This window comes from Salmo trutta, chromosome 35 (assembly GCF_901001165.1).
Source record: "Salmo trutta chromosome 35, fSalTru1.1, whole genome shotgun sequence".
NCBI classification, from domain to species: domain Eukaryota; kingdom Metazoa; phylum Chordata; class Actinopteri; order Salmoniformes; family Salmonidae; genus Salmo; species Salmo trutta.
Genome location: NC_042991.1, coordinates 11,617,164 through 11,641,758, shown reverse-complemented (window position 1 = coordinate 11,641,758; position 24,595 = coordinate 11,617,164). Strand labels below are relative to the sequence as shown.

Genomic DNA, 24,595 nt, shown 5'->3' with positions numbered 1-24,595 from the left:
CATCCTCCCCCTCCTCCTCTCCCCCCTCCTCTCCCCCTCCTCTCCTCCCCTCCTCCTCTCCTCCTCCTCTCCTCCTCTCCCCCCTCCTCTCCTTCCCTCCTCCTCTCCTCCTCCTCCTCTACTTTAGACCTCCTCCTCCTCTCCTCCTCCCCTCTCCACCCCCTCCTCCTCTCCTCCTCCCCCTCTTCCTCTGCTTTAGACCTCCTCCCCTCTCCTCCTCTCCTCCTCCCCTCCTCTCCTCCTCCCCTCTCCACCCCCTCCTCCTCTCCTCCTCCCCCTCCTCCTCCCCTCCTCCTCTACTTTAGACCTCCTCCCCTCTCCTCCTCTCTACCTCTCCTCCTCTCCCCTCCTCCTCTCCACCCCCTCCTCCTCTCCTCCTCCCCCCCCCTCTACTTTAGACCTCCTCCCCTCTCCTCCTCTCCACCCCCTCCTCCTCTCCACCCCCTCCTCCTCTACTTTAGACCTCCTCCCCTCTCCTCCTCTCCATCCTCTCCTCCTCTCCGCCCCTCTTCCTCTCCACCCCCTCCTCCTCTGCTTTAGACCTCCTCCCCTCTCCTCCTCTCCTCCTCCCCTCTCCTCCTCTCCCCCCTCCTCCTCTCCTCCCCTCCTCCTCTCCCCCCTCCTCTCCTTCCCTCCTCCTCTCCTCCTCCTCCTCTACTTTAGACCTCCTCCTCCTCTCCTCCTCCCCTCTCCACCCCCTCCTCCTCTCCTCCTCCCCTCTCCACCCCCTACTCCTCTCCTCCTCCCCCTCCTCCTCTACTTTAGACCTCCTCCCCTCTCCTCCTCTCCACCCTCTCCTCCTCTCCACCCCCCCCTCCTCCTCTCCTCCTCCCCCTCCTCTCCTCCTCCCCCCCTCCTCTACTTTAGACCTCCTCCCCTCTCCTCCTCTCCACCCTCTCCTCCTCTCCACCCCCCCCCTCCTCCTCTCCTCCTCCCCCTCCTCTCCTCCTCCCCCCCTCCTCTACTTTAGACCTCCTCCCCCCTCCTCCTCTCCACCCCCTCCTCCTCTACTTTAGACCTCCTCCCCTCTCCTCCTCTCCACCCCCTCTTCCTCTCCACCCCCTCTTCCTCTGCTTTAGACCTCCTCCCCTCTCCTCCTCTCCTCCTCCCCTCTCCTCCTCTCCACCCCCTCCTCCTCCTACTTTAGACCTCCTCCTCCTCCTCTCCACCCCCTCCTCCTCTACTTTAGACCTCCTCCCCTCTCCTCCTCTCCACCCCCTCCTCCTCTACTTTAGACCTCCTCCTCCTCCTCTCCACCCCCTCCTCCTCTACTTTAGACCTCCCCTCTCCTCCTCTCCTCCTCTCCACCCCCTCCTCCTCCTACTTTAGACCTCCTCCTCCTCCTCTCCACCCCCTCCTCCTCTACTTTAGACCTCCTCCCCTCTCCACCCCCTCCTCCTCTACTTTAGACCTCCTCCCCTCTCCTCCTCTCCACCCCCTCCTCCTCTACTTTAGACCTCCTCCTCCTCCTCTCCACCCCCTCCTCCTCTACTTTAGACCTCCTCCCCTCTCCTCCTCTCCTCCTCCCCTCTCCTCCTCTCCCCCCTCCTCCTCTCCACCCCCTCCTCCTCCTACTTTAGACCTCCTCCTCCTCCTCTCCACCCCCTCCTCCTCTACTTTAGACCTCCTCCCCTCTCCTCCTCTCCTCCTCCCCTCTCCTCCTCTCCCCCCTCCTCCTCTCCACCCCCTCCTCCTCCTACTTTAGACCTCCTCCTCCTCCTCTCCACCCCCTCCTCCTCTACTTTAGACCTCCTCCCCTCTCCTCCTCTCCACCCCCTCTTCCTCTCCACCCCCTCTTCCTCTGCTTTAGACCTCCTCCCCTCTCCTCCTCTCCTCCTCCCCTCTCCTCCTCTCCCCCCTCCTCCTCTCCACCCCCTCCTCCTCCTACTTTAGACCTCCTCCTCCTCCTCTCCACCCCCTCCTCCTCTACTTTAGACCTCCTCCTCCTCCTCTCCCCCCTCCTCCTCTCCACCCCCTCCTCCTCCTACTTTAGACCTCCTCCTCCTCCTCTCCACCCCCTCCTCCTCCTACTTTAGACCTCCTCCTCCTCCTCTCCACCCCCTCCTCCTCTACTTTAGACCTCCTCCTCCTCCTCCTCCTCTCCCTATCAACACTCACTAACCTGAATGCTTTGAAGCCACGTCATTTTTTTCTTCTCTCTTTGGTCTGAAAATAAGAAATAAAAGTGGAAGAAAGAGAGGAAGAAAGGCAGAGAGAGAGACTCCAAACAGCCGTCAGCCAAGTCAGTGTGTTCTGTGTTCTCCCCACCGACGTCACATAGTTTGGGGGGGATATGTGATGGAGCGGAGTAAAAAGAGGTCCCCCTGCAGAACTGAAACATGTTGTGACGTTATCATATCCGAGATTTGTCCTCTGAGAACGTTTGACTCGGCGAGCGTGCCGCGGCGCATTATTAAAAGAGATGTTTGAAGTACATTCACTATGTTCACGCTTTTGAAGTATTGCACTTCCAATTTTCTTCTCCAAAACACTGCAGTCAAATATATTCTTTATTCCTCTGTACACTGTCAAAGTGTCTTTGTTTCTCCAAAACATCCTCATCGAGGGAGGGACATCATTTCACATTCTCCATTATTCAGTACGCACTTCACAGACGTCGCTAGTACTGCTCGCTGTTTGAAAACATTGCCATCAAATTTGAACTCCCCAAAGTGATAGTAAAAATGGATGGTTACCTCTGTGTGGGTGAAGGAATCCAGCATCAAAATGTTATCCCAATGCACACAAAGGAATGGTATTGGCCATTGTATAATCTATATGTTAGCAGATCATAGTGTACTTTACACACAGACTTATAGACACATACATTAGATATATAGCTCATAGATATTTACATTAAACACAGTACAAAGATGGGCTAAAGAGAGATGGAGAAAGAAACCAAGAGGGAGAGACAGAGACAGAGAGAGAGGGAGATTGTACTTAATATAGAAAGCCCTACTGCATATATTCATCATAAAATAGTTATTCCTTCTGCTAGAACACACTTTCCTTAGTCTCAGAGGGGAGCTGGCTGCAGCTAGGGTAGAACTAACAGCGAGACCTCACACTGCGCACTTAATAACACACGCACACATTCTCACACACTACCCTGGTAATAACGCAGACACGTGCCACTCACACACACACACACACACACACACACACACACACACACACACACACACACACACACACACACACACACACACACACACACACACACACACACACACACACACACACTATGCTGTTAATATCACGCGCACGCACACACCACCTGCTAATAACCTCATCTGTATGTCGTGTCCTCCACAAATCTCGGTCATCAGACGGCTTGTCTCCCAGCAGGCCTTTGCGGCTCTCTTTTATTACAGTCCTTCAGTACCTCATCCCCTCCATACTGTTGCTTAACTGACTTGTTCCTTGGCCCTTGAAATGTAAGAGCAGGGTTCTGTTTAAAATGACACCATATTCCCTTGATTTATTCCCCCTAGGGGCCGGGTCACAAGTAGTACACCATAAGAGAACATTTGGAACGTAGAACAGGTGTTGTCCAGTGGAAATGATGTATCTCTCCCAGAGTAGGGCTGTTGAGACGGGAAACCTATGTAACTTTTTTATCCTTTTTTATGAATGCAGGTTTTATGGAGATTGAAATGTTTTGTATTGTTTAACACACATGAATGCACACATCTTTCCACGTTCTTTGTGTGTTCTGGTCTCATGGACATGGTTTTACTGAATTTTTGTATGTTTATTTGTTAGACAATGTTGGAAACCGTGCTTTGCTCAAGTAAAGTTGACCATTTGCACACACAAAAAAAATGTCTTACCAAGTTTTTGAAATTAAACTTACAACTAAACATTTATGTTGAAACTAACTTTGCTTTATAAACAAGGCTAAATAACTTTTCTAAATCGGTGTCTAAATGTGAATGATGACTGTTTGACAGTTGCCTTTGCCGACTGTTTTAAGCTGTTCTCTAAACTTTCAAACTTTAAAGGACCAAGCGATGTTGAGCGCTATCAAATGGCTAATAAGAAAATCCCATTCAATTATAAGAGGCCGGTAGAAGATTGGCTACAGGAGAAAGGTAAACCTTTTACCAGATCTTCTAGATTGTTCTAGAATGTTTTTCTTTTCTTGTCATGTCATTGGCTTGTTTCCCCTCAATCCTTCTAGAATGAAAATTGCTTTTTAAACCCTTTAAACCATAATTAAACTAAACTTACTGTCAATTTTCTTTTGTTCGTTTTTACGTCGATTTTTTTAGTGCCATTTCCTTTTGTCATTCTTGTTTAAAATCAGTTTGAATCATTGATGCTGAACAGTTAAAGGGACTGGTGTAATCCATAAACAATACATGAACACATCTGAGAAATAAGTCTCAATAGTACAGCCAATAGGTGTTAAACAACATGTACTTTGCTTCAACAACAAAAAAAACTTTAGACTATGAATTGAGCGTCTTGCTCAAAGCTCATGCCATATTTGAGGACGAATGAAACAGAGGGCATATTTTGTACTCTTATTTATTTGGTGCCTATTGTTTTAGACTCATCTTGGTGCTGTGTAGAGCTATCACTGTGCATACTGCACTGAAATAGACTGCAATGAAATAGTCATTCTGGAATGAAATAGTCTGCTTTCATTCCAAACAGTGTTTCACTCTTCATTGTCTAGTCGCTACCACGCTACCGTTTAGTACAATGGAGGGGTGTATAGGAGAACGATGCTCCTGATGCTTTCTGCTATACTAAGTTTCCTGCTTGACGTAATATCATTATAAACTACGTTTAAAGGTCATTGCCTAAACCTGTTAAGATGATTATAAAGTCCCTTTAACAACATCTAAACCCCCAACGTTTCTGAATTCCCATAGTGTTAACTACATGCATGAATCAACATGATATTTATTTTGATGTTACGATGATATGATATTCCTTTTCCATATCATTTCATGCCCAATCTATTTTAACTGGAATTGTGAATGTGACAAACGCAATAACCCTGCAGTGATGTGTGTGTGTGTGTGTGCGTGTGCGTGTGCGTGTGTGTGCGTGTGTGTGTGTGTGTGTGTGTGTGTGTGTGTGTGTGTGTGTGTGTGTGTGTGTGTTGTAGAAATGTGATTTCCAATTAAGACTCCCCTGCATTCGGCAAGTGTTATTTGTATATTTCATTTCAGAAATGATGCATTAGCAATGTGTTCTGACTGCGATGTTTAACTCCCGTTTAATGAAGTTTACCGTGGATGTCATGACATGTACGAGAGTCTATTAGTTACATTTGATTGTATTATATTACAATACGAAGGTAAGTTCAAAATAATTCAACTGCATGATTACATTGCATTGTTCAGGGCATTGCAAATGTGGTGAGCTCTGCTCTTTTTTGTTCATAAGACAGAGACCTTTTCCAAACACACTTAACAAACCTTATTTTCCATGGTTTATTTACATACAAAAGCAACTAAAACATTGACACATTGGATGTACAACAGTCTAGATACAGTGCAACATCACACCTTAACTTACGCTGACTCCTAGTCCTTCTCCCCAAATGATCGTTAGAGTATATTATAAGTGCAGAGTACTTAAACGATTTGAGTACAACCAATTTATGGACATTATGAGTGCAGACTACTTAAATGGATCAATTTCAACCCATTAAAGTGCATTGTAATGGTGTCCTCCTCGCTGTCCCCCTCTCCTCTCCTCTCAGGCCGGCAGCTCACCATCTTCAACACCCAGGCTACCATCTCTATAGGCGGTAATGACCGTAAACGTCCCTACCAGGGACAGCTGTCTGGTCTCTACTACAACGGCCTCAAGGTATATAAAAAAAACTATTTTGTTCCCATGTAGTGTTGCAAATTTCCGGGAACTTTCCCATATTTCTGTTAACTTTCCCGAAATTCAAACCAGGATTTCTGGAAAACCAGGGATTATTGGGAAGTTTACTGGAAAAATTGTGTAAGGGTAGTGTGCAATGAAACATGTGTATGTGGTTGTATGAGATGTGTACAATGTGTATGACAAACATGGGTCTTTCTATAAACTAGGGTACCGGGGAGGATTTCCTGTGCTGGACAACTTGTTACAGCTGTTGATAAGTCATTGATAATAATCTGCACATTTGTTTCATGTCATTAAGTTAACATATAAAGCGGTGACATACTGTATCTATATTCCATGAAATTCCTACGTTGATTTAAAACCTAGAACCCTTTCTCGTGGTTGGCGTCTTGATGGATTTGTCCAACATCGCGTGACATAAAACGCTATTAACGCGGTTATTCAATTATTGTGTAGCCTGTAATACTTGCTGGATGCACATTTAGTGTTGAGCTGTTTGAATAGGCTGCGTCGTGATCATTTCACACATCATCATCTGATCCGGGAAGGAATTTTCGGGAAATGACAGTCAAGTGAGGAACAGCTGTTGTGATGGCACATTCCATCCTACAACAACCCGAGTGCGAGGAATGTCCAGAGATGTTGTATGTCTCATTCATTATGCCGGTGAAGATGGTTGTGCCTGGATCCAAGTTAGTTCTAATGTTCCTGGTGAATTGATGTTGACAATCTGTTGTTGTCTGCTTGATTTACAGCAGGGTCTCGTTAGAATTAATAAAGAAAACATCAGGGTAATGAGTTGATGTTTTCATTTGTCTTTGTGCCTCGGATTGGACACCGAGTCTACTGTGCATAATTGTATAGGATAGACTATTGCACAACACCCAACGCTATTCCTATGAATTATCCTGGATATACTGACAAATTACATCGCCTAGTGGGCTTCTTCACAATAGGATATGGTCATCTCAAATAACATGACAAATACATTTCAGTTTCCATGTTACACTCTGCAATTTTAAACAATACAAGGGGTGTGAAGTAGCTTACTTGAACTTGAATTTGGAGTTAAAAAATTCAAGTACTGGAATAGCCCTACCTTGAAATTCAGACATTTCCTCAATTTGTTGCTGGAAAAGTCCTGGTAATTATTGTACTCAATTCTTAAGTACTCCTGCTCCCTTATAATTATCCATGATTTCATTTTTGATACTTTTTTGTGAGAGATGTGGCCACTTTCGTTTGTTTCCAGCTGCTTCAGTTGACAGGTTTTGTTGAACTAATCTGTTGCGGTAAAACCATGTGTGGTTTGCCAGTGCTGAAGACATCTATATCAGTCTGCTAATACAGGACTAATATTATCTTCCCTGTGGCTCAGTTGGTTGAGCATGGTGTTTGCAACGCCAGGGTTGTGGGTTCAACTCCCACGGGGGGCCAGTACGAAAAAAATAAATAAAAATGTATCGAAATAAAATGTATGCATTCACTACTGTAAGTTGCTCTGGATAAGAGCGTCTGCTAAATGACTAAAATGTAAATGTGATAAAGGCCCAGTGCGCAATTATTATTTTATTTTTTTACTAAATGTAAACCTATTTGAGTGTTTACCAGCATTTCTAACTTGAGTTTGATAATTATCTGTACAAAACAGTTAATCTGATAATACTTGGGAATCCCAAAATAACTGCTTGATATATGTCTTCTAGTTTCTTGAAATACTTTGCATAATTCAACTTATTTCTATGTGAAAGCTGAAATGATCTATTCATTCCTTTTTAGTGGACACTCTTGTCCAAGCATACATTTTCATGTTTGTCCCTCATGGGAATCAAACCCACAATCCTAGCATTGCAAGCGCCATGCTCTACCAACTAAGCCACATCATCACAAACCACTTGATGTCTCGATGTACTCAATGACTGTATTGGTCATTGTTTTTCTTCATGGTGATGGAAAGTCAACAGGTACGAACCTAGATGACCAGCCTATGTACAATACAGTAATGTACATATACATTAAGTGGTTTGTAAGGATGGTAAATTAATACTGCACAGAAAGTGGTTGTTTTCTATGTTATTTGATCAAGCAAAATATTGAATTTGCTGTGGATGTTTTGTGTCTTTGCCCATAACTTTGCACCTTGTGATGTAATTGTTTGAGGACAGGGTTTTGTTCTTTCTGGATTCCATTAGAATGACAATCACAGAGAAAGGGACAGGGCAACAACTCTTACGATTCCAACTATTGAATCCTGCAAATCAAATCAAATCACATTTATTTATATAGCCCTTCTTACATCAGCTGATATCTCAAAGTGCTGTACAGAAACCCAGCCTAAAACCCCAAATAGCAAGCAATGCAGGTGTAGAAGCACGGTGGCTAGGAAAAACTCCCTAGAAAGGCCAAAACCTAGGAAGAAACCTAGAGAGGAACCAGGCTATGAGGGGTGTCCTTAACTATACAAGTGGAGATGCTGAACGAAAAACTTTTGCTGGTGCTACAGATGTCTATATCTGTCTGCTAATACTAGATAAGGATATTTTTCAAAAGATAATATAGATATTATATTATAAAAACAGAAATGGTGAGATTCAGGCTACTGCTATTCATGGGTTTATTACATGTGCCTGTGTTGGCCACATAGGCTACAGAAAAATCGTCATGCATGCATCCAATTTATTTATTCAGGCAAGTCCACATTACTCTCACATAGTGTTTTAGAATACAATAATAATTTGAAATCAATCAAAGTGGTAATGGGGGGAGGTTCAATATTAAGGCCTATATGTACATACATCTAAATTATTCAATTTTAGTCATTTAAGCAGAGCTCTTATCCAGAGCGACTTACAGGCGCAATTAGGGTTAAGTGCACATCGACAGATTTTTCACCTAGTCGGCTCAGGGATTTGAACCAACAACCTTTTGGTTAGTGGCCCAAGGCCTTTAACCGCCAGGCTACCTGCTGCACAGTTGTAAAACATTGAGGTCCTTGGATATTTTAATGAAATGCTTGAATAAGTCCCTGAAAAGGCTTGAATTTGACTTGCTAATGTCTAAATAAACCCTGCTTAAAGGATGTATAGTCCTAGGCCTATGTTGTTGTAAGTGGAGTTATGAGCTAATTTGCATATATTTCTCTAAATACACATGTGGAACTGCATAAAAATCTTTTCTTTGTTTTGTTTCAAACCATTTTGAAATGCTGATCCCAATGTCACACATTGGCCCCATTTTATTTATAGAAAGACCCACATGGGTAATGTACAATTTAGGCCTATTTTTATCAGTGGAGGCTGGTGGGAGGAGCTAAAGGAGGATGGGCTCATTGTAAAGGCTGGAATGAAATTAATACTGTTCCATTTAACATATAGAAACCACATGTTTGACTTTGTTCCATTTATTCCATTTCAGCCATTACAATGAGCCCATCCTCCTATAGCTCCTCCCACCAGCCTCCACTGATTTCTCTCTCTATATATATATATGTTTCGACTGGGTAATGTATAGTGTGTTTAAGACAGTTGTCCACTTTGAGACAATAAAAGTTTATCCATTCCTATCGCAAGGTCCTCAACATGGCTGCCGAAGGCCACGCCAACATCAAGGTGAACGGGAGCGTGCGATTGGTGGGGGATGTACCCACCAGTAGGGGCGCTGCCCGCACCACCACCTCCGTGCCACCTGAGATGTCCACCACCTTCATAGAGACCACCACCACTCTGTCTACGACCACCACGAGGAAACAGCGCTCTCCACCCACCATTCAGGTAGGGGATTGGGGGAGTAAAGAGATGGAAAGGATAAGGTGTGTGAGAGACGGGGGGTTTGTTTGGTGGGAAGAGGAATTATCCTGGAGGGAGGGAATGGAGAGATGTGTGTGTGAGAGAGATGAGATGAGCAAAATGTTCACTGTTACAGCGTATTACCTGTTGGACATACTAAAACAATCTATTGTTCATCCTTTCGCTTGCCAGCATGATTTCATCATTTTTATTTCCCTGAATAATCCAAACTAATTTTCTCATGCTCTCTCTTGTCTCCCTGCAGCAGACATATACTGAGCAATATGTTTGGAATATCAAATCACAATATCGAATCTCAGTACATATTGCATCGTGAGAATCGCAATGCATATCGGCACTTAAGTACATTTTTACATTTTAGTCATTTAGCAGACACTCTTATCCAGAGCGACTTACAGTAGTGAATGCATACATTTCATACATTTCTTTTTTGTACTGGTCCCCCGTGGGAATCGAACCCACAACCCTGGTGTTGCAAACACCACGCTCTACCAACTGAGCCACACGGGACCAGTATTGTGGTAATATCATATCGTGAGGTCCCCCTCTCGGACTCATATCGTGAGTTTAACTTGGCCGGTCTTCCAGCCTTACCTCATAGAAATAGAATCCCTAGAACAGTTATTCCCATTTAGTTCAACGCCCTGTGGGGATTTACCCGTTCTAGAGATTCTATTTCTATGCCTATCCTATCATGTTAGCCCCAGCTCTGGGGATGGAGATAGGGTCCCATTTAGGTCTCCCCGAGTGTGTGGCACCCTATTCCCTTTGTAGTGCACTACTTTTAACTAGGGCCTATAGGACTCTGGTCAAAACTAGTGCACTATGTAGGGAATATAGTGCCATCCAGGACACATCATGGATGCCTCTCTCCTCCTTTATTCCCTACCCTGCCCCCGCCCCGCCACGCCATATAACAGAGGGCTTTGTGAAACGCATCCTGACTCTAAGCCAATGAATGTCTCCGGCTTGCCAAGAAAGTAATCACGGTGAGCGTCGCGTTGACGCCCGGAGGACAAATTGAACTGGCGGTGTTCATATTAAAGCCATAACTCTCCCCGGAGCCCTGGAGCACAGGGCCAAGCGACAGACACAAGAGCTTTTATCTGCCTCGCACCTTTAAACAGATTGTCCAGCGCCTCAATAATGATGACCTCTCATGTCATCGCTGCCTGTTGTAGGACTTCATCAACTCAGGGCAGCACAGGGGAAAGAGACAAGAAATGCTCTGCCTGTGTGCCAAATGGCACCCTTCTCTCCATGGGCTCTGGTCAAAAGTAGTGCACTATACAGGGAATAAGGTGCCATTTGGGACGCACAAACTGTAATACCACTTCAGCATTTTCCAGTTGTACTTAGGTACTGAATGCTTTGGCGTCACTATAAAAGGACTGTCATCAGCATCAATGATCTCCAATGTCAAGCTTCATTATGTCTGGCATGAATGTCAGGAGCCTAGCAGAACTTCCTCATGCTGCCTTGTATTCCATCTGTCTGAATGGCGGGCACACATGCACACACACACACACACACACATTATGGGCATCAATAGGGCATTATGCCGGTGCCATCCTGCTGATTCAGATCCATTTCAAAACCGTTTCTCTCTATCCCCTGCCTGTCTGTCTCTCCAGCCTGCTGCATCAACAAGGTCACCATGAAAGATAGGCCGTATTGTTAGGGAGAAAAATAGTGTTTTATGCCACAGACTATCAATTACACGATGACAGACAATAAAGGACTTCCTTTCTTTCCTTCCTTATGAATGATTTCCTTATGAGGCCACCTCTTCTCAATGTAGAATAATGGCATATTTTGGTGACTGATACCAAGCATACACATAAACAAATACGCATAAGCATACCAGCTTTGCCAGTCAAGTTGTTTTTAACAAATGTGTATTGGCCAGACCAGGGGCGCAACTTTGGTTTTAGAAGACATACATTTTTAAAAAATAAAAAATGTATAGTAATCAGTCGGATAAACACTCCAAACAGCCTACCCGACCACTCGGAGGCGTCTGCAATGCTAAAACTGGGGGGGGGGGGGGCAAAAATGCAATTTCACAATGTGGCCCCACCGTCCCCAGTGAAAGTTGCACCCCTGGGCCAGGCCGATCTCCATTTGCAAGCTCTAGATACATGTTATTCTTGCTCCTCTCTTGACTGTTTTATGTGAACTCTTCCTCAAGTCCCAGGGCTGTAGCCATTTTGATTCAGAGCATTGTGTCACACCGTTGTGAATTCATTTTCCTCGGGCTGTGGTTTACAGCTCCCGGGTTGACTGTCAACTATGTGGCACGAGGAGAGGTGAGGAGAGAACCTGTATAAGTTGGCAGATATCCCAGACCTTAGGAAGACAGGGTGAGGAGGACAGGAAGAGGGCAGGTTGAGGTGGAGGTTGAGGAGAGGTGTGGAGTTGAGGGGGTAGACTAAATGATGCTGCAGAGTCTTGCTAGGCACCTGGCTGTGAGTTTGTGTGTGAGATTGAGAAAGAGAGAGAGAGAGAGACAGAAAGAGCGAGAGAGAGTAAGAAAAGGAGAAATGGAGAGACTTAACTGGAGCTAACTGCAGGGGAGGGAGACAGAGAGAAACAGAGACAGAGAGAAACAGAAAGAAACAGAGAGAAACAGAGACAGAGAAAGAGAGCGAGAGAGAGAGAGAGAAGTGGGGGTAGAAGATAGAGAGTCAATCACACGCTTAATTAATGATAATCACTGTGAGAGATAGGCGGACTGGATCTCAGGGAGGCCTGGAGGCCCGGGCTGGGACAGGGTGGTCAGGTAGAGAGGAGGGATGGAGGGGGAAATATATCCAGTGATCTGTGATCTGTCTGTCCCAGAGGGAGTACAGTATGTCTGGCACAGAGGGAGGATGATACTGATGCTCCACAGGGGCCAGAGATTGAGTTCCATCTGTGCCCCATAGCGAAGAGAAATCAGAGGAGAGGCTAACACTAGAGAGAGTTCCCAAATGAATGGAAAAGATAATCACTATCTGAAATTGTGCAATTAGATGGTTACTATCTTTCCCCTTCAACTTTTGAGGTCTGAAATCCTCAAAGCAGAGGTGGTAAACCCAAAGCAATAGCTTCAACTGTAGTCAAGTGCCTGTCATGCATATCAACATTATGGTTGTGAATCAAGGTGTTCACAGATACAGAGACATTTGCGTCCAGCTCAGCTCTGAAAGCAGGGGGGGAATCGCACTCTACCTGGAGAAGGCAATGTGTAGACTGAGCGGCTGCCGAGAGAAGATACTGTATAGACTGAGCGGCTGCCTAGAGAAGATACTGTATAGACTGAGCGGCTGCCTAGAGAAGATACTGTATAGACTGAGCGGCTGCCTAGAGAAGATACTGTATAGACTGAGCGGCTGCCTAGAGAAGATACTGTATAGACTGAGCGGCTGCCTAGAGAAGATACTGTATAGACTGAGCGGCTGCCGAGAGAAGATACTGTATAGACTGAGCGGCTGCCTAGAGAAGATACTGTATAGACTGAGCGGCTGCCTAGAGAAGATACTGTATAGACTGAGCGGCTGCCTAGAGAAGATACTGTATAGACTGAGCGGCTGCCGAGAGAAGATACTGTATAGACTGAGCGGCTGCCTAGAGAAGATACTGTATAGACTGAGTGGCTGCCGAGAGAAGATACTGTATAGACTGAGCGGCTGCCTAGAGAAGATACTGTATAGACTGAGCGGCTGCCGAGAGAAGATACTGTATAGACTGAGCGGCTGCCTAGAGGAGATACTGTATAGACTGAGCGGCTGCCTAGAGAAGATACTGTATAGACTGAGCGGCTGCCTAGAGAAGATACTGTATAGACTGAACGGCTGCCTAGAGAAGATACTGTATGGACTGAGCGGCTGCCTAGAGAAGATACTGTATAGACTGAGCGGCTGCCGAGAGAAGATACTGTATAGACTGAGCGGCTGCCTAGAGAAGATACTGTATAGACTGAGCGGCTGCCTAGAGAAGATACTGTATAGACTGAGCGGCTGCCGAGAGAAGATACTGTATAGACTGAGCGGCTGCCTAGAGAAGATACTGTATAGACTGAGCGGCTGCCTAGAGAAGATACTGTATAGACTGAGCGGCTGCCTAGAGAAGATACTGTATAGACTGAGCGGCTGCCGAGAGAAGATACTGTATAGACTGAGCGGCTGCCTAGAGAAGATACTGTATAGACTGAGCGGCTGCCTAGAGAAGATACTGTATAGACTGAGCGGCTGCCGAGAGAAGATACTGTATAGACTGAGCGGCTGCCTAGAGAAGATACTGTATAGACTGAGCGGCTGCCTAGAGAAGATACTGTATAGACTGAGCGGCTGCCTAGAGAAGATACTGTATAGACTGAGCGGCTGCCTAGAGAATATACTGTATAGACTGAGCGGCTGCCTAGAGAAGATACTGTATAGACTGAGCGGCTGCCGAGAGAAGATACTGTATAGACTGAGCGGCTGCCTAGAGAAGATACTGTATAGACTGAGCGGCTGCCTAGAGAAGATACTGTATAGACTGAGCGGCTGCCTAGAGAAGATACTGTATAGACTGAGCGGCTGCCTAGAGAAGATACTGTATAGACTGAGAGGCTGCCTAGAGAAGATACTGTATAGACTGAGCGGCTGCCTAGAGAAGATACTGTATAGACTGAGCGGCTGCCTAGAGAAGATACTGTATAGACTGAGCGGCTGCCTAGAGAAGATACTGTATAGACTGAGCGGCTGCCTAGAGAAGATACTGTATAGACTGAGCGGCTGCCTAGAGAAGATACTGTATAGACTGAGCGGCTGCCGAGAGAAGATACTGTATAGACTGAGCGGCTGCCTAGAGAAGATACTGTATAGACTGAGCGGCTGCCTAGAGAAGATACTGTATAGACTGAGCGGCTGCCTAGAGAAGATACTGTATAGACTGAGCGGCTGCCTAGAGAAGATACTGTATAGACTGAGCGGCTGCCTAGAGAAGATACTGTATAGACTGAGCGGCTGCCTAGAGAAGATACTGTATAGACTGAGCGGCTGCCTAGAGAAGATACTGTATAGACTGAGCGGCTGCCGAGAGAAGATGTATTTGGAATGGCTGTACTTCCGTGTTTTCCTCTGTTTAGCAGTTTACACTTTATTTGATCCTATGCCTCAGAGCAAGATTACTAATCCTAAGGATTTTAGCTCTTATTCCTTACACCCCCCCCCCCCTTCTTATGGGAGGTGAGGAAAAGATGAGATGAAAGGAGGCTAGTGGATGGTGAGTCATTGTACTGCCATATATTCACACTCAGCATGAATTACACCGCAGTGTTAATCATATAAAGACAGAGAGAGAGATGAATATACCTAGTGAATGAGTCCCACACAGTGTTATTGAAAGTAGTTGTTGTTTCGCTCAGTGTGTGGAGGTATGATATGTCAACAGTGTGTGAGGCACTGTTGACATGGTGTAGTAGTGTTGCCTCTGGTTGGAAACGGGAGCTGACAAGGGAATCCTCCTCATTTCAACTATGTAGTCTATCATGGGAGATGAACGTCTCTTTCTCAATTAACTCCACACACACACACACACACACACACACACACACACACACACACACACACACACACACACATGCGCGCGGGCACACATTGTCTGAGGGTCATTAGGATTGTAGGCTGTAGTCTAGTTTACCTGAGAGAGCCGGGCCTTGAAGGGGTGGGTTTGAAAGGAATTTGCGTTGTTTTCGTCGGTGTGAAATTGCTTTCGTCCATCATCGTCAAATAGGTAGGTTTGCATTGTTGGCGAGGGGAAAATGAATGGAGGAGAAGAATTGGTTGCGAAAATAATTGTCTCTGAGTTGCCTGCTGAAATGAATTACATTGTTTAATTTAGAGAGGGTCATTTCTTTATGATGGAGTGTTCAATTAACTCAGTTGATCTTTTGTGTTCATTATTACCTATTAATAACACATTGCTACAATTGATTAGACATTTACCTCACGTTATTACTTCTACTACCTGGATAAGGCTTTCAGAGAACATTATTTCATGACACTTTTCATCAATGCAACAGATAACTATTACACATGATTTACACACCGCTGGGAGGCAACAAGGTAGTTAAGAGATCTCTCAGGAGAGTTGTGGTAGGGGGAGTAGGGATCTCTCAGGAGAGATGTGGTAGGGGGGAGTAGGGATCTCTCAGGAGAGATGTGGTAGGGGGGGTGGGGATCTCTCAGGAGAGTTGTGGTAAGGGAGAGTAGGGATCTCTCAGGAGAGTTGTGGTAAGGGAGAGTAGGGATCTCTCAGGAGAGTTGTGGTAAGGGAGAGTAGGGATCTCTCAGGAGAGTTGTGGAAGGGGGAGTAGGGATCTCTCAGGAGAGTTGTGGTAGGGGGGAGTAGGGATCTCTCAGGAGAGTTGTGGTAGGGGGGAGTAGGGATCTCTCAGGAGAGTTGTGGTAGGGGGGAGTAGGGATCTCTCAGGAGAGATGTGGTAGGGGGAGTAGGGATCTCTCAGGAGAGTTGTGGTAAGGGGGAGTAGGGATCTCTCAGGAGAGATGTGGTAGGGGGGAGTAGGGATCTCTCAGGAGAGATGTGGTAGGGGGGGTGGGGATCTCTCAGGAGAGTTGTGGTAAGGGAGAGTAGGGATCTCTCAGGAGAGTTGTGGTAAGGGAGAGTAGGGATCTCTCAGGAGAGTTGTGGTAAGGGAGAGTAGGGATCTCTCAGGAGAGTTGTGGAAGGGGGAGTAGGGATCTCTCAGGAGAGTTGTGGTAGGGGGGAGTAGGGATCTCTCAGGAGAGTTGTGGTAGGGGGGAGTAGGGATCTCTCAGGAGAGTTGTGGTAGGGGGGAGTAGGGATCTCTCAGGAGAGATGTGGTAGGGGGTGTAGGGATCTCTCAGGAGAGTTGTGGTAGGGGGGAGTAGGGATCTCTCAGGAGAGTTGTGGTAAGGGGGAGTAGGGATCTCTCAGGAGAGTTGTGGTAGGGGGAGTAGGGATCTCTCAGGAGAGATGTGGTAGGGGGTGTAGGGATCTCTCAGGAGAGATGTGGTAGGGGGAGTAGGGATCTCTCAGGAGAGTTGTGGTAGGGGGAGTAGGGATCTCTCAGGAGAGATGTGGTAGGGGGGAGTAGGAATCTCTCAGGAGAGATGTGGTAGGGGGAGTAGGGATCTCTCAGGAGAGTTGTGGTAGGGGGAGTAGGGATCTCTCACACATTCAATGACATAATTGCGTTAGTTTTCAGCCAGTTGTTTTCCCAGTAATTGTGTCATGGTCCAGATTGCAGTCGTGGTGCGTGTGCTCAAACCACCATATCCATGTGTTCATTCTTTATATGGTGGTGGCCTATGTGTTCGCCACGTCCTCCCGCTGGATTGTGGGAGATGGATGCCGTGGCTGGGGAAAGCTCGCTGGTCCCAATTAGCAGACTACAGTTAGGCAGATGGATGGCGCCTGATCCCTTACTGCCTGGTGTGTAGGGCTCCTTAAGGACTGGGTCAACCTGGGCTGTTAGAGAGAACACACACACACACACACACATGCATTAGTCCAGTCAAGCTGCTCACACACACACAGCAGACTCTGCGCCGAAGAACACAAACACACACATCTTGAAAAGGAACACCGCGGCACATAGAGAAACAGTGTCTCTCTTCTCTCTATCTCCCTTGCCTGCTAACACAACATCTCACCCCAGCACTGCCAAGACACGTTGTTCCCTCACTGATGGGGGTCTTGTCTGGTGTGGATACAACTTTTATGGGTTATCTGTGGAGTGTGTGAGTGTTTGGGATTAGAGGATGGTATATAGAGGGAGGCCCATTAGACTAGCCAGGTCTCTGTGTGCCAGTTTGTCTCTCAGTGAGGGGGAATCAGGGGGGCGCACACACACACACACACACACACACACACACACACACACACACACACACACACACACACGGAAGCAGGCAGCTCCAGGGGTGAACTGCAGGGGTGTGGGTGTAATGGATGTGTCCATGTCTCACTGGGCTAGACGGATCCACCGTGTGTGTGTGTGTGTGTGTGTGTGTGTGTGTGTGTGTGTGTGTGTGTGTGTGTGTGTGTGTGTGTGTGTGTGTGTGTGTGTGTGTGTGTGTGTGTGTGTGTGTGTGTGTGTGTCTCACAGAGGAGACCGATCCACAGTGTCAGTGTGTGTCCTGTCAGCCATCACAACGGGGCGTTTACACACCATGGGACAACACAACAACACCCACATCAATTACACACACACTATTAGTCTCAGCTGAACCATAGGACACTAGCAGAACCAGCAGGAGGTAGATGGTCATCCCACATCATGCTGCTGGCTGCCAACACAACTATACTGAACAAAAATATAAATGCAACATGCAACAATTTCAAAGATTTCATGAGTTACAGTTTACATAAGGAAACCAGTCAATTGAAATAAATGAATTCGGCCCTGATCTATGGATTTTAGATGACTGGGCAGGTGCACAACCACAGCCATTCAGAATACGTTTTTTCCCACAAAAGGGCTTTATTACAGACAGAAATACTCCTCGGTTTCATCAGCTGTCCGGGTCTCAGACGATCCCGCAGGTGAGGAAGCCGGATGCGGAGGTCCCAGGCTGGTGTGGTCTGCGGTTGTGAGGCCGGTTGGACATACTGTCAAATTCTCTAAAACAACGTTACAGGCGGCTTATGGTAGAGAAATTAACATGCACTTCTCTGGCAACAGCTCTGGTGGACATTCCTGCAGTCAGCATGCCAATTGCACGCTCCCTCAAAACTTGAGACATCTGTGGCATTGTGTTGTTTAGCAAAACTGCACATTTTAGTGGCCTTTTATTGTCCCCCAGCACAAGGTACACCTGTGTAATGATCATGCTGTTTAATCAGCTTCTTGATATGCTACACCTGTCAGGTGGATGGATTGTCTTGGCAACAGAGAAATGCTCACTAACAGGAATGTAAACAAATGTGTGCACAAAATGTGAGAAATCCGCTTTTTGTGCGTGCGGAAAAGTTGTGGGATCTTTAATTTCAGCTCATGAAACACGGGACCAACACTTTACATGTTGTGTTTATATTTTTGTTCAGTATAGCTGACTGCATGGGTTGAACAGTTGTTTCACGCAAAACTTAACATACTCACTGTCGCTGACTCATGTGTACTGTACATATAAATGATGCACATTTTGGCAGCACTGTTCCTTCATAATAAATATATAGCTTTGAAGGAATGCTGGCTTTTTGCGCCCTCTTTCCCTCCTGACATCAGAAAGCCCACTACCTCACAGCACCCTCGGTCTCTGTCGAGGTAAATCAAGGTTTGACGGCGGGGATGGGGTGTGTGAGCGTGCATGCATGCACGTGTAAATCAGGGTTTGACTCGGCCCTGTTCACAGCCAAGTTGATGTAAAGCCTTAATGTGAATAATGAATCTCTCCTGCACATCGGTGTATGTTCTCACCAGCCATGCCCTTAGAGCCTACTATAAGTTCAGCTGACTAGTGTGTGTGTGTGTGTGTGTGTGTGTGTGTGTGTGTGTGCGTGCGTGCGTGCGTGCGTGCGTGCGTGCGTGAATAACACCGCGTAAATACACACTATGTAAATAGCGTGGCGTTGCCTTTGATGTGGTAATGAAATGTGTTATGGCTAAGCACAGCTGTTTTCTGGTTCATTCCGAATGGGGAAAAGGAGGATGATGATTCCCATTGTTGCCCATAGAGAGTTGTTACAGTGCATTATGTACCACACTACAGCCTGTTGCAAGCCAATGCATGCGTCCCAAATAGCACCCTATTCCTTATGCACTGAACTACTTTTGACCAGGGAACATAGGGCTCTGTTCAAAAGTAGTGCACTATAGGACATAGGGTGCTATTTTGGGATGCAGCCAATACCAATGAGCCCATGAAAGAGAATAGGAATCGTGTACAGCGGGGGCTCTGGAGTATATTTTATGCAATTTCTTCATCAATTAGTTGTAATGCTTTCAACTTTCATCTTTTTTAAATAGAAACTTAATCGAATATGCTTAATTTGGGGTTGTGCTCGTTAAGGGTTGAACTCAGAAGGGACCTCGTTGTTTAATTTGTGATAAGTAAAGATTTCAGCTTAGTGGGCTGTGTAACGAACGACGCACAGCGATGCACATCAATTGTGTATCGCAGCCTTAAAGTGATAACATCTTCCTTGTGAGAGAAGCTGGTGAGGCATTCAAATGCAAGACAGGACAAGGGGACTTATCAAACTGTATCTCTTTTTGAATTCAACCCCAACAACCTTCCATTCAATTCAATCAAATAGTATTCTTCCTGTGTTTGCAGTATTATTGAGGGAGCTGGAGCTGTTCTAGTGTTGTGAGCCTGTTCCAGAGTCATTATCCCTGACCAGAGACCAGAGTATGATAGCTGACAGATGCTTAGAATAACTCAGCCAAGACCTCCTTTCTTCTCCCTGGGTCCTAGAGAGCCCTTTCCCCTACTGCCCTAGTACTGTCATCCTCCCTCCAATCCTCCCCTTCTCCTCTTCCCGTTCTCTCCTCTCCTCCTCTCCCTAGGAACATGTCCCAGAGAGCCTTTCCCCTACTGACCTAGTACTGTCATCCTCCCTCCAATAATCCCCTCCACCTTTCCTATCTGCCCTTCTTGTTATTCTTTCATCTCATCCTCTCTTCTACATTCCTCTCATCCTCCTTTTTGAAAATCTTCCCATTCCCTTACCCTCTCCTCTTCTCATCCTTCCCTTCTTCTCCTTCTCTCCTCCTGTCCTTTTCTCATCCTCTGATCACCCAGGACTCTCAGGCCCTTACCTTTCCCCCTCCATTATTCTCACTTCACTCTTTAAACGGGAAACCACACATGGTAACTAGACCCTACTTCTCAACACTGTTGATAACAACACATATAATTGAAACATCCCTATACGGTAACAACCTTGCGAGCGTACAGAACATAACGTATGTCTCGCTAATTTTAGCTGCATAGCGCATATCACACTGCACAGCATGGGATGAGTCTCACCTCTCTCTCAGCCCCCTTCCTTCCTTCCTTCCTTCCTTCCTTCCTTCCTTCCTTCCTTCCTTCCTTCCTTCCTTCCTTCCTTCCTTCCTTCCTTCCTTCCTTCCTTCCTTCCTTCCTTCCTTCCTTCCTTCCTTCCTTCCTCTCTCTCTCTCTCTCTCTCTCTCTCTCCCCCCTGTCCCTCTCTCTCCCCCCTCTCTCTCTCTGTCCCCTGTCCCTCTCTCTCCCCTGTCCCTCTCTCCACTGTCCCCCGCTCTCGCCCCTCTCTCTATCTCTTCATCCCTCTCTCTCTCACACTCTCTTGCTCCCCTGTCCCTCTCTTTCTCCCTTCTCTCTCTCTCCCTTCTCTCTCTCTCCCTCTCGCTCTCTCTCCGCCTTGCTCTCTCTCTTTCTCCCATCTCTCTCTCTCTCTTTCTCGCTCTCTCGCTCTCTCTCCCCCTCGCTCTCTCTCTCTTTCTCCCCTGTGTCTCTCTCTCCTCTCTCTCCCCTGTCCCTCTCTGGTGCTCTCTCCCCCGCTCTCTCGCTCCCCTGTCCCTCTCTGGTGCTCTCTCCCCCCCGCTCTCTCGCTCCCCTGTCCCTCTCTGGTGCTCTCTCCCCCCCGCTCTCTCGCTTCCCTGTCCCTCTCTTTCTCTCCTCTCTCTCCCTGTTTTCTGAGTGTTTTGTCAGCCCCTCCCTGATGACCTTGTCCTGTGCAGCAGCAGGCCCAGTGATTAAGGATCGGGTCCAAAGACCATTTCCTTTTCCACAGGAAGATAAACGACTTCTGTTTGATATGGGCTGCCTACTGGCCCACCGGGCAATTAGACTGCACTGTACCTTTTGTCCTGAATGGCACCCTGTTCCCTATATAGTGCACCAGGGCCCATATGGCTCTGGTCAAAAGTAGTGCACTATGTAGGGAATACTGTAGGGTGCCATTTGGGACGTAGACTGAGATACTGCCAGCCAACAACCGTGCTCTCGAGTGCTCTCAGCACTCAGCTCTGTGTACAGAAGCCAGGCCAGAGAAAGAAATACTCCACACAAACTATTCCACTGAAACTGCAATGCGAGGGCGACAGTGTGAACAAATGAAATGTATTTTCTACTTCTCTCTTTTTTTTTATTGCGATATATAATGCTGACTGCAGGAGGTCGAAGAAGAAGAAGAAGCAAAAGAGAGATGATGACAAAGAAGTGAGAAAAGGCCCACCAAGGGCGGCACAATGGAAATATCAATATTTGATCTCGGAAATCACTTAGGGCACGGCTTTAGATTGAGAGTTGGTTTTAGAACCCATTTAGCTGTAATACATCTACTATATTAAGGGACAAAGTCAACATCAGAAAACTAACCTCGTCTGTAAGGGTATTATAGTTCGGGGCACCGGCGTTCTATTACAGCCCTGTATAATCGCTAATGTATTTTGTGTTAACGAAAAGCAATCATGTAATTGTAGACCTCATCCAGCAGCATCATATAGTAATACACTCTTTAGAAAAAGAAATCAAGGGAACAAAACTGTGTACATGCCAGAGTTAGGGGGCAAACTAACTACTTATCCTTTACAGCATTGCGGTCTGTATCATCCAATCATAGAGCAGATACAAGTCACGTGATCTGTTAGTGAACCCATGCACAGAGCAGATACAAGTCACGGGATCTGTTAGCGAACCCATGCACAGAGCAGATACAAGTCACGGGATCTGTTAGCGAACCCATGCACAGAGCAGATACAAGTCACGGGATCTGTTAGCGAACCCATGCACAGAGCAGATACAAGTCACGGGATCTGTTAGCGAACCCATGCACAGAGCAGATACAAGTCACGGGATCTGTTAGCGAACCCATGCACAGAGCAGATACAAGTCACGGGATCTGTTAGCGAACCCATGCACAGAGCAGATACAAGTCACGGGATCTGTTAGCGAACCCATGCACAGAGCAGATACAAGTCACGCGATCTGTTAGTGAACACGTGATGGCTCGTGTTCGCTAACAGATCACGTCACTTGTATCTACTCTGTGATTGGGTTCGCTAACAGATCGCGTGACTTGTATCTACTCTGTGTTTGGACGATACAGACGGCGAGGCTCATGGTTAGTGTAGGTTTTTGTGCTTTTTGAAACAGAAACGAATGATAAAAACGCGACTTCTCAACACAGAGGTTGAAACATTCATAACTGATGGGCACTTCATTAACACACAAATTGTTTTGCATTCTCGGTAGAAAGTAGAATTTGTACGTTGCACAGCATCGCTATCGCAAATATTTGATATCACCATGGGTAACGAGGATTGAGAATCCACTTCCTGAACCTCTCGTTGCAGCCCATAGCATACAGTATATGGGCCATCACATACATGCCCCTACCTCCCACCCTCCTCTCCTTTTGTCTTTATCCCCTCTCATCTATCTGCGAGGGGGAGAGTGAAAATAGTTGTGTCAGCCTATTGATAGTTATATGGCTGAATGACATCGATTCCCCTTGTAATACAAGCCTCTCCCTTGTCGTCCTGTCAAAGCCAAGATTGGACATGATAACACAGATCAGACACGAGCCAATCGAAATGAAAGCTTCCGGCAAGGAGATGACTATCTGGAGGAAAGGAGAGGAGACAGGAGTAGAGAGAGGGAAGAGGAGGAGGAGAGGAGAGAGGAGAGGAGACAGGAGGTAGAGGAGAGAGGGAAGAGGAGGAGAGTGGAGGAGAGAGGAGATAAGACTAGAGAAGAGAGGGAAGAGGAGGAGAGTGGAGAGAGGAGAGGAGAGAAGAGAGGAGACAGGAGTAGAAGAGAGAGGGAAGAGGAGGAGAGTGGAGGAGAGGAGACAGGAGTAGAGGAGAGAGGGAAGAGGAGGAGAGGAGAGGGAAGAGGAGGGGAGGGGAGTGGAGGAGAGGAGAGGAGAGAGGAAAGAGGAGGAGAGTGGAGAGGAGGGGGCGATGCGGGGAGAGGAGACCAGGGGTGAGGAGAGAGGGAAGAGGAGGAGAGTGGAGGAGAGGCGGGGGGCGGGGAGAGGAGAGGAGACCAGGGGAGAGGAGTGGAGTGGAGAAGAGGAGAGGGAAGGAGAGGAGACTAACTTTTGCACAAACTTTGCCGATAACTTCTTTATTGTGGAAAAATGTACTTATTACGACTGTAATATGTGGTTGTCTCACCTAGCTATCTTAAAATGAATGCACTATCTGTATGTCGCTCTGGATAAGAGCGTCTGTTGAATGACTACAATGTAAGAGTAGTGGAAAGGAAAGGAGAGGGGGAGATGAGAGGAGAGAGGGACAAGAGGAAAGGCGAGGAGAGAGGGGAGGAGAAGAGTGGAGAGGAGAGGAGAAAGGGAAAAGAAGACGAGACTGGGTAGAGAGAGAGGAGAGGAAGGGAGAGTGGGAGCCTGGCTTCAGTTTTCCGGGAGCTTTCCTGGTCATTGTCATCGCGGTCATGCCTTTGGGTCTGTGGTGTAAAACAAAATGTGCTGTACGTACGGTACATGACCAAAAGTATGTGGACATCTGCTAGTTGAACATCTCATTCCAAAATCATGGGCATTAATATGGAGTTGGTCCCCCTTTGCTGCTATAACAGCCCCCACTCTTCTGGAAAGGCTTTCCACTACTTGTTGGAACATTGCTGTGGGGAGAAATTTGATGAACTGACTTGTTGGAAAGGTGGCATCCTATGACGGTGCCACGTTGAAAGTCACTGAGCTCTTCAGTAAAGTAATTCTACTGTCAATGTTGCACTATGGAGATTGCATGGCTGTGTGCTCGATTTTATACACCTGTCAGCAACGGGTGTGGCTGAAATAGACAAATCCACCAATTTGAAGGGGTGTCCACATATTTTTGTACATGAAGTGGATGTATTTATAACCCCTGGAATATACAGTGCCAGTCAAAGGTTTGGACACGCCTACTCATTCCAGGGTTTTTCCTTATTTTTACTATTTTCTACATTCTACATGGAATCATGTAG

General features: G+C 46.6%; 1 protein-coding gene across 15 annotated transcripts in view; it reads left to right on the top strand.

Annotated features, from left to right (window-relative positions):
- Positions 1–24,595, top strand: part of LOC115174620 (neurexin-3b) — a 343,543-nt gene that overhangs the window by 295,548 nt on the left and 23,400 nt on the right. For 11 of the 15 annotated variants that reach the window (XM_029733339.1, XM_029733330.1, XM_029733337.1 and 8 more), the window contains 3 exons: positions 4,008–4,097; positions 5,726–5,835; positions 9,429–9,629. In XM_029733339.1, coding sequence (XP_029589199.1) covers positions 4,008–4,097; positions 5,726–5,835; positions 9,429–9,629 — 401 coding nt within the window. The remainder of the gene's footprint in view (positions 1–4,007; positions 4,098–5,725; positions 5,836–9,428; positions 9,630–24,595) is intronic. The other 4 variants (XM_029733338.1, XM_029733333.1, XM_029733328.1 and 1 more) reach the window with 1 other exon arrangement.